The 10,705-nt window shown below is 44.9% G+C and overlaps 1 protein-coding gene across 9 annotated transcripts in view; it reads right to left on the reverse strand.

Annotated features, from left to right (window-relative positions):
• The window catches only part of Abl2 (ABL proto-oncogene 2, non-receptor tyrosine kinase), a 96,787-nt gene extending 86,608 nt beyond the window's left edge, over window positions 1-10,179 (reverse strand). For 5 of the 9 annotated variants that reach the window (XM_027417312.2, XM_027417311.2, XM_027417308.2 and 2 more), the window contains exon 1: window positions 9,897-10,177. In XM_027417312.2, the coding sequence (XP_027273113.1) occupies window positions 9,897-10,053 (157 nt within the window). In that variant the 5' untranslated portion in view covers window positions 10,054-10,177. Of the gene's footprint in view, window positions 1-9,896 lie in introns of all 9 variants that reach the window. The other 4 variants (XM_027417318.2, XM_027417316.2, XM_027417315.2 and 1 more) reach the window with 2 other exon arrangements.
• Window positions 10,180-10,705: the final 526 nt, after the last annotated feature.

A 10,705-nucleotide genomic window follows, 5' to 3' on the forward strand; every position in this document is an offset into this window, starting at 1 on the left:
AGGTGCTCTTCCTGAAGACTCAGTTCAACACTCAAAAGGTGCTTCACACCTGTCTGACACTTTAGTGCCTCTCTTGGCCACTGTGGGCACTTCACACGTGTGGTGCACAGACATACATGCAGGCAATACCCAGAAACGTAAAACTAATTAAATCTTTTTTTAAAGTTCTAAATAAACCTCAAACCTAAAAAAAACAAACCCACAGGTTCTCTCTACATAGCCTTGGCTGCCCTGGAACTCACTACGTAAAGCAGGCTGGCCTCTGCCTCCCTAGCGTTGGGATTAAAGGCATGTGCCACCATGTCCTGCTATTTGCTGATTACTATATAAGCTCCTCTACAATACATTTGAGTTCTGCATTTAGGTATCTTTGTACCTAACTAAATACAATCTTTAAATCAATCAAAGAGTTACTATAACAAAAAGCTTTGTGCATCAACCTTTTTACAAAAGAACAGATGGGTGATATTGTTAGTTTTGTTTTTGGTTTTGGTTTGGTTTTTTTTTTTTTTTTTTTTTTTTTGTGGTTTTTCAAGACTTTGGAGCCTGTCCTGGAACTCTCTCTGTAGACCAGGCTGGCCTCGAACTCACAGAGATCCACCTGCCTCTGCCTCCCAAGTGCTGAGATTAAAGGCATGAGCCACCACCATCCAGCTATTGTTAGTTTTTATAGAATATTTTCTTAGTAATTACCTGGAACCACAAAATACTAAGTCGCAAACTTGGGTTTTAACTCAGTAGTGTTTTGTTTTTCCAGTTTGTTGTAATTAGCATAGAGGGAAGGGTAGATTACCAAAATATATGTATTATACTGTCTATTAAGCTACCTTTGACCTTGACCACATCAACTGAAAGATTTCTGGGTCAGTCCTCTCTCCTAGGACAGCACACCATGGAATACAAATGGCCTGAGCCTGCCGAGCTGTGTTATGCTGGTCAAAACCCAACACTGGCAGCACTCACTGTGGAGAAGCCAGCAAATCACCACACAACTCAGCACATTACAAGAAGCAAAATGAAGCCAGAGCTCAATGTACTTACTGTTTCTTGAAAGAAACCAGACTAAATTTGGGATACTATTATATTAAATGTGTATTCATCTACGCTTTTATTTGATTGGAAGTCTGACTGAAAGCAACACTGAAACAACGATCTAATTTGTATGATATTCTCAGAGTCTACATGCAACCAAAACAGCAGTGCTTACTAACAAAGAATTATTGCACAAAAAAAAACTCACACTCAAAAGTTTTTAACTTAATTTTTTTATTTGTTTTTTTGTTTTTTTAAAGACTGGTGGTAGTGGCTAGAGAGATCACTCAGGTCAGGAGCCTGATGTTCCTGAAGAACACCTGAGCCTGGTTCCCAGTGGATGACCCATAAGTACCTCCAACTCTGGCTCCAGGAGATACAGAGCCTGTCTCTGTAGATACCTGCTTTAATGTGCACACACCCACGCACAAACACACTCATGATTAAATATGATAAAAATAAATACTTTCACTGGACATGGTGGTGCACTGCTTTAATTCCAGCACTGAGAGACAGACAAGAGAATCTCTCAGTTGGAGACCAAGCCAAGGCAGGATCCTCTTTTTTTTTTTTTTTAAAGATTTACTTATTTATTATATATGCAGTGTTCTGCCTGAATGTGTACCTATATGCCAGAAAAGGGCACCAGATCTCATTACAGATGGTTGTGAGCCATCATATGGTTGTTGGGAGTCTCAAGACCTCAGGAAGAGCAGTCAGTAGTCTTAACCTCTGAGCCATCTCTCCAGCCCCTCTCTAACTTCTTAAATGAAAATGTTCATTAACAGCTACCTGAGCATTGACAGTTTTGGGGAAGCAGTTCTATCAAAATTATACCTTAGAGTCATTAACATGTGCAATTAGTAAGTATACTCTAGACTAATATAGAAAGAGAGAAAATGCTCTGGGTTGACAAGATTGCTCTGCAGCTAAAAGCTCTTACAGCACAGGCCTGACATATTTTATCTGGAAATAAAAAGGTTCTTATAAGTTGTATAGTGCAGTAATAAACTAGAGAGAATACTTCAGGCAGCTAACATAAATTCTAATACCAGATCATTGGAGCACTTCAATTATATATTCTTTTTTGGGGGGGAGAGGGAGGCTTTTTTGGGGGGGAGTCAAGGTTTCTCTGTATTGCTTTGGAGGCTGTCCGGGAACTAGCCAGGCTGGTCTTGAATTCACAGAGATCCACCTGCCTCTGCCTCCCAAGTGCTGGAACTAAAGTCGTGCACCAACAATGCCAGGCTTCAATGATATATTCTAATGTTATAAAACGGTGCCCCCCTCCACATAGTTATGTTTATGCTCAAGACTAAGATGCTATCAGATACTGTCCACATCTGGGTATTCTGATATCAAGATAAAAACAGCTGCCTACAGCTTTCTTTTTTGTTCTCTCTCTCTCTCTCTCTCTCTCTCTCTCTCTCTCTCTCTCTCTCTCTCTCTCTCTCTCTTTCTCTCTCTCCCTCCCTCCCTCCCTCCCTCTCCCTCTCTCTCTCTCAATGTGTGTTGCATGAATGTGTATGAGGGTGAGCTCACCCCCATGAGCCAACATGGAGACCAGAGACTGACATGAGAATGTCTTTCCCAATCTTTTTCCACCTTATTTTCTGAGACAGGGTCTTTCAGTGAACTGGAAGCTCTCCATTTCAGTTACAACAGTCTGCCAGTGAGCCCCTAAGCGCCACCTATCTGAGTCATCTCCCCAGCCCCCACCTAAAATTGTATCAAGTAAAATTGTTACTTATTAGATACATTGTCAGTATAAAATGTTTTAAACTGACACTATTACACTCAAGAACATCTACCTAGTTTAGGTTCTAGTAAAGGGATACAAAGTGTGGTGAGCTGAATGAGCATGGCACCTATCAGGGCCTATGTTTCAATCTTTGATCCCCAGTCGATGAAACTCTTTGGGAAGGATTGGAGAAGGCGAGGTCTTGTTAGAGGAAGTGTGTCACTGGAGGCAGGCTTTGAGGATTCAAAGGACTAGAGCCATTCCCAATGTGCCCTCTCTGTCTGATGGCTGTGGATATGTGCTCTCAGCTGTCATTTCTGTTTAGTAAGTAGTTCTGAGCCACCTTCCCAGTATGGTCCACTACTAATAGGGGGTCCTGGGTAGTTAGTATTTTACACTCTTTTCTACATTCATAACTTTCAGTCTTCCTAACTCTGCCACCTGAGAGCTGGGATTACAGGAGGCCAAACAATTTTTTTCTTTTTTAAGTTTTTCTGGCCTACATGGTGAGTTGCCTGCCAGCTTATGATATAAAGTGAGACACTATCTAAAAAAGAACAACAAAAATTTAATTCTCCTAACAATTAGTGATCACTGCCACGTATGATAATACCTACAATTCTAGCAGCTTAGAGGTAGAGGTAGGCTAGAGTTCAAGACTAGCCTACAAGTCCCAAGTGGTGGTGTACATCTGTAATGTCAGCGTTTGGGAAGTGGAGAGAGGAGAATAGGGAATTCAAGGCCATCCTCAGTTGTCAAGTTTTAGGCAATCCTAGGCTACAGGAGACTCTATCTTAAATAAACAGAGCAATACCAGCCTGGGCCACACATAGAGACTATTTCAATGGACAAAATACAGTAAGTGGTCACTACAGCAGATCATACTATCTTCTGGAATATCATTTCACTTTGGAGTACCCACAACTTATTCTGTAAAGACTTAAAAATGAATTATAGAGCTGGGCAATGGTGGCTCACACCTTTAATTGCAATACTCAGGAGGCAGTGGCAGATGGATCTCTGTGAGTTCGAGGACAGCCAAGGCTACACAGAGAAACCCTGTCTTGGGGAGGGGAGGAAAACAGGCAAGCCAATACACTATACATACAAAAGAGAAAAGTCCAATGATTTAAAATAATGAGTTTAAGAAAAAAAATTGTATTACTCAAAATCTCATAATTTGTAGTTATTTTTTAATATAATTTTCAGAAAGAAGGTAGGAAGGAAACAACACTGACTTGAAATCTTTTAACTGTTGAAAGGTATTCCAGATACTAGGCATGGTGGTGCACACTGGTAATGTCAGCACTAGGGAAGCTGAGGCAGGAAGACTAGAGGAAGCTCAAGGCCAGTCTACTGTACACAGCAAGACAAACAATTAAAAAAGACAAGTAGATTCAACCATAGATTACTAGCACAAAACATCAGCTCACCAAGAAAGCTTCAACTAAAAACCTGACAAATCATACAAAACCTCATTCTTTCGTGCCAAAATACAGCCTATTATTTCACTCCTCCTAAATTACATTTCTAAAAATTTCTGGCAAAGCAAATTATTGTAACTGCTTATTCATGGTATTAACAATGAAAAAATTTGCCACTCTTGAATAAAGAAAAAAATCATGGTCTCTGATCAACTTTCTAAGATACATACAATATCTAATTTACATTAAAACCTATATGTAGACAGTTCAGCAAACAAAAGCAATTGCTGTGCAAGCCTGACGATGAAGAGATCAATCCGCAGTCTGTATGGCTAAGGTTTCTATCTATTCAGATAACACCAGCCAGGCGCAAGCCAAAGCGTGCCGGGGCAGCAAGGCAGCAAGCCAGAGAGAAGGGAGAAGGGAGAAGAGGGTCTCCACGTGTGCTCGGCCCTTAAGAACCTTTCCACATCACCATTTAAATTTCCCCTCACCACACCCTCATGGGCGTGTCCCGGCACACCTGTCCAGGCTACTAGGAGGCGGGGCTACAGTGTCTCCCTACATGAGGATATGAATTCAATTCCAGGAACCCATGATAGAAGGGCAAGAACTGCCAAAAATTGTTCTCTGACCTCCACATACACCTGCACTCAAACACACATGCACACGCACTGCACATAGATATAGATAGATACACACAATAACAATAGTAATAATTTAAGATTTTAAATCTACATGTAACCACAAGAGCCTGTCACACTTTTAAGATTTCTTTTTGCGCTGTGTGTGTGTGTGTTGTATGTTTGGAGACGCTGGAGGAGGTCAGAGGAGGCATCAGATCAACTGGAGCTAGACTTACAGGCAATTATGAGCCACCTTAGAATGGGTTCTAGTAACCAAACTCAGGTCCTCTGCAAGAGCAGCTAATGCTCAACTACTCAGCCATCTCTCCAGCTCCACACAAGACCTATTAGCTATGGATTTACATGCTAATAATTCAATAAACTCAAGACAGTAAATTTTTTCCCTGTTTTTTGAGACAGCCATGGCTGGTCTGATAGTCACTCCATCCCTCCAGGCTAACCACAAATACACAATAATCCATCTGCCTCAGCTTCCTAGAGCTGGGATTATAGGCATGGACTAGCCAAAGGATATTAGTTCCACGACCTCGATATCTTTCCACAATAATGTCAAATGTATACTTGCTATGTAGATCAGGCTGACCTCAAACTCAGGTAAGGGGTGTGTGTGTGCGCATGCTCCCGCGAGTACGTGCGTGCGTGCGTGTGCGTGTGTCTGTCTGTCTGTCTGTGTCTATTTTTAAAACAGTACAGGAGGTTAAAGACAGGACTGTCTGTCTGTCTGTCTATTTTTAAAACAGTACAGGAGGTTAAAGACAGGACTTTTGGCATGCCAGGAAGTGCCAGACCACTGAGCCATCTCCCTAACCCTCTACAGCACCCGCTTTTGTCTCCTTAGGTACACGCAAACAATGTCTTCACATTACTAACTTGAGCCTCCCCAGGTGGGACAGGCTATCCTTCATGGGCTACTACTGTTAGAAACGTGGTAGATTCTGAATTGAATGTATACAAATTGGCTCAGTGGTAGAGTACTGTCTAGCTTGTATGAGGCCCTCAGTTCAATCCCCCAGACCACCACCGCCCCCAGAATTATTTCATCTTTATTTCTTCCAGTATTTATTATTTCTACTCTTTTCATACTAGCCTTTGGCTATCATCTTCACATCCTATCCATCTGCTTTTAACATTCAACTTTGCCAATAAATCATTATCCCAGGTACAAAAACCTTGGTGTTAACTTTGACACGTCCTCATTTTTGATAATAAGAATAGGGGCTGAAGAAATGGCTCAGTGGTTAAGAGTACTGGCTGTTCTTCCAGAGAACCTGGGCTCAATTCTCAGCACCCACATGGCAGTTCACACCTGTCTGTAACTCCAGTTCCAAGGCTTCGGACACCTTCACACAGACATACATGAGGTAAACACTGATGAACATAAAATAGAAATAATAAGAAGAATGACAAAAACATATGACACATTGAATTCATTTTTATTTAGAAAAAAATTTGTTTTGAGACAGGGTCTATTTTAGACCACGCTGTCCTTGAACTCAAAGAGAAACACATCTTTCTCTGCCTCCTGGGTGCTGAGATTAAAGTGCACTATCACACTTCACCCATACTGAATGTGAAAGGAACTATTCTAAATGCTTTGCAATTTGAACTCATAAAATACTAGGTACTCTTATAATCCCTATTTTACAAATACTGAGCCCAATATATAAGTTGATCAGGGTCACAAAGGAAATAAACAGTCAGATTTCAAATACTGACACAATAGTTCCAGGGTTCCCACCTTCAATAATTCCAAAGAGAACTCTTAGAATCAAGTCCTTGGTCGGGCTGTGGTGGTGCACGCTTTTAATCACAGCACTTGGGAGGCAGAGGCAGGAGCATCTCTGTGAGTTTGAAGCCAGCTTGGTCCACAAATTGAATTCCAGGGCAGCCAGGACTATTACACAAGAGAGAGAGAGAGAGAGAGAGAGAGAGAGAGAGAGAGAGAGAGAGAGAGAGAGAGAGAGAGAGAGAGAAGAATCTAATCCTTTAAATTCGTGAAGTTAGGACTCGAGTTCTCAAGGCCCTCCGCGCCCACAGGTACTCCACAGCACTCGTGCTCACTGAACAGAATGCACCTTGAACTCACCTCTCCTGTTTCCACTGCTTCCAATCCACTGATTTCAAGGCCAACTTCCCAGCATCACATTTCACACTTGAGTTTATCGACAGATCCTATAAACTATAGCCAATCAACTGAACTCATGAAACTTTTCTGCCAGATTTCACATAACCCAGTCTTTCAATCAATTAAAGGTTTTGTTCCTATTACTTCTCAATTAGAGTCATAAAATTAAAAACTTAGAGGGCATCTCTTTCGCAGACAAATAAACTCAGAGGTGGCAGCTGGTGTTAACTTCTGTAACCCCAGCATTTGAGTTTGAGTGAGTAGGAGGATTGCAAATCTGAGGGTGGCCTGAACTAAACAGAGACCCTACGAGTATGCATGTTGGCACACCTCTTTAGACCCAGCACCCAGGAGGAAGAAGCAGGCCAACTTCTCTGAGGTTGAGGAGCAGCCTGGTCTACATAGTGAGTTCCTGGACAGCCAGGGTTGTATAGTAAGGTCCCATAGCACAAAAAGGAAAAAAAAAAAAAAAAGGAAGAGGAAAACCCAAATACTTTGCTCTTCTGATTTTTGTTCTAGCATCTCCTGACTATTTCATCCATGACTTCCCATTTTCCCACAGGTCCAAATCATGTCCATCCTTCAAAACCTCTTCCTAGTCTATTCATGACTTTTTCCTTCTTACAGGCAGGAAGGGGGAAGGGGTTACTGCTGCCCTCTGGGCCATGCTTAGTACAATAATCCCACAAAGTAAAGCTATGTGGATCTCTCCCTGAAAACTGTTAACCTTTTCCCTAAGTTTTACTATTTCAATAAACACTATATGAATAGCACCTGCATATAAATCAATACACCTTGAAGAGCTGCTCAAGCTTATCTTTAACAGTGAGCATGTAAAACTAAGAAAGCCCCAAATCACCTGCCTCCTCCATTCAGAAACAACTCTGGAGCTGGAGTGATGGCTTAGTGGTTAAGAGCACCCGCTACTGTTCTAGAGCACCCGGGTTCAATCACTAGCACCCACATGGCAGCTCACCCACCACCCTCTAGTTTCAAGAGGAGACCAGAAATACATGCAACAAACACCCACACATAAAAATTTTAACTGGTTTTTAAAAATTAAAAAAGGAAAGGGGAGGGGCTGGAGAGATGGCTCAGAGGTTAAAAGCACAGGCTGCTCTTCCAGAGGTCCCGAGTTCAATTCCCAGCAACCACATGGTGGCTCACAACCATCCAGTATGGGATCTGGTGCCCTCTTCTGGTGTGCAGATATACATGGAAGCAGAATGTTGTATACATAATAAACAAATAAAATCTTTAAAAAAAGAAAAGAGAAAGAATGAAGAAGGGAAAGGGAAAACAAAGAAGTCCAAATGCAGAATTCAGACACAACTCACCCAATAGCTATAAATCCCCAGAACCATCTTTTTGTATGCTACCATCTATCATCACTTCCTTTAAAACTCCCTTTCTTGTGACCAGTTTACACTTCCTATCCTTCCCTTTCCCCAAACTATGTGGTGTGGGGCACTGTTTATCCTTTACCTTGCATACATGTATTGTCAGTGAAACTAACTTGCTACTTCTCATCCAGTTTACACTAGTCAGTTCTTTCGATAAAAGTCACATCTACATCACCAGTCTCGTGAGGGTATTAGGATATCATCTGCTTCTTTTCCCTCTTCTCTAGTCTGTCCTCCTCTAGTGCTCTCAAAAATGGTCAACAACACCACAGAAGAACAAAAGAATCCACTTGGCTTCTAGAAAAAAATTAATACTCATTTTTTTTTCTCCTTTTTTGCTGCTGGGGCTTGAACCTGGGCCTCAGTCATACTGTGTGCACTGTCCCTGGTTTACAGAGCTCTATACTTAATTTTTCCCACTGTACCCTTTCTTATACTCTATTTCTGCTTGTTAATTACATTACTAGAACAGTAGCTAATGTATATAATAAAGACAAATTAACAGAGTATGTGCTCAAAAATGTATTTATTAAGAGTTTAGAGTCACTGGACCAACAAGATGGCTCAGTAAGTAAAGGCACTTGCCTCCAAGCCTGGTGGTGAGTTCAATACCTGAAACCCACATGGTGGAAGGAGAGAGTGATTCCCGGAGTTGTCTTCTGAGCCCTGCATACATGCACCCGCACACATATACTCACACACAAAATAAATGTAATTTTAAATAGTTTAGAGACAGCTCTTCTAAAAAACTATTTAAGACAGGGTAAGTTCCAGACTGCCTGGAGCACCTACCTATGCGTATATGTACACACAACTGCGACTCAAAAGAAAAACTCATTCATATCCTCATGGAAGCCCTAACCATACCCACCCATCTACAGCCCCAACCAGCCATCTCAGAATCCTGTGTCCTACTCAAGATACACAAAACAGGGTGGTTTGGTAAAGCCCTTCATTTTTAGTTTAGGGAAAAGACTCTGTTGAAAGTAGAGAGATGCTAAAAAGGGCTCACAGTTCACCATTCTGACACTGCTCACTGCCCGATTAATAAAACACATACCGAATATGCCACGATCGCTTAAGATGCAGTACCTATTTCCCAATTCCTCAGGGCACAACTCGTTCCCGTCGTTAACAACCGGTTTATCCTCCCACCTCCTTAACCTGTGCTCATACCTGCCTTCATCCTTCCCTCCCTAGGGATAGATACCACCCCTTGTTCCACAGTCCCCCCGTCCTGTCCCAGGACAGCAGCCAGTCTAGCCTGGGTCCCTAAGACCCCCTCCTCGCTCTCTGCCGCGGCCCCCAGACGCTGCCAGCCAGGCTGGAGCGCGGAGCCGGGCGGGGGGAGGGGTGTGCCTCGCCTCCCGTGACTGGCCCAGATGGCAGCAGATTCCGCCCCCACTCGCGGGCACCCCTCCAGCCCTCGCCCCCCGAGGGCTGCCCGTCCGCCTCGCACCTCGCCCCGACCCCACCCCACCTCCGGCCTCCCTCACGCCCTTCGCCGGCTCCGGACACACTCACCGTGCTGGGTGAAGACATTGAAGCCGGTGTCCGCGGTACGCCCCGCCGGGTCCCGCCTGCGGCCCGAGGGCCTGGCTGCGCTGCTGCCCCGGATCCCACGCGGCTGCGGCTGCTGGAGCCCGGGAGCCTCCCCGACGCGGCCCACCTGCTGCCCCATCCCGCCGCTCGCGTACTCCCGCGCCCCCGCCGACCCCTGCTCACATTCCTCCTCTGCTCCGGCCTCGGAGCTCCTGGCGCCGCTCCGGCCTCTCCGGCCCAAGCCCAGGCCCCGCGGGCCCGAGTCGCCGGCGGCTCCGCACGCGGACTCCTTAACAGCCGCCGCCGCGCTGCCTCCCAGCGACTCACAGACTCGCCTTCTCCCTCCCCCTCCGGCGGCTCCGCGCCCCAGCCGCCGCCGCCATCTTTAAACCACCGAGCACAGGACGAGCGTGGGACAGAGCGTCTCCCGCCCCCCTCTTGCCCAGGCACCTCCGCTACTCGGAGGGCGGAGCTCCAGGTGGCCCCGCCCCGCGCCGCGCCCCGCTGGGTGGAGGCAAGGGCCCACTGATCCACCGAAGCTTTGGGGGCCGTGGGGGGGGGGGGCTCGGATGCTTCACCGCGCCCGGCCTGCGGGTCCGAACCTGCCGGTGCAAACGTCCATCCACGTTGGGCTCCACATCACCCCTCTTGAGGAAGTGTGGGCCTCCCAATCTTTCCTGTCCCACCTCCACCTGTCAAGTCAGAAGAGGCTGAGAACTCACCACCGGTTCAGCTCAGCAGCCAACAGCTGAGGCTGTGAATCCCTGTGCTTCGCTGCCATTCAATTGAAG

Source organism: Cricetulus griseus, chromosome 5, assembly GCF_003668045.3.
Source record: "Cricetulus griseus strain 17A/GY chromosome 5, alternate assembly CriGri-PICRH-1.0, whole genome shotgun sequence".
Taxonomy (NCBI): domain Eukaryota; kingdom Metazoa; phylum Chordata; class Mammalia; order Rodentia; family Cricetidae; genus Cricetulus; species Cricetulus griseus.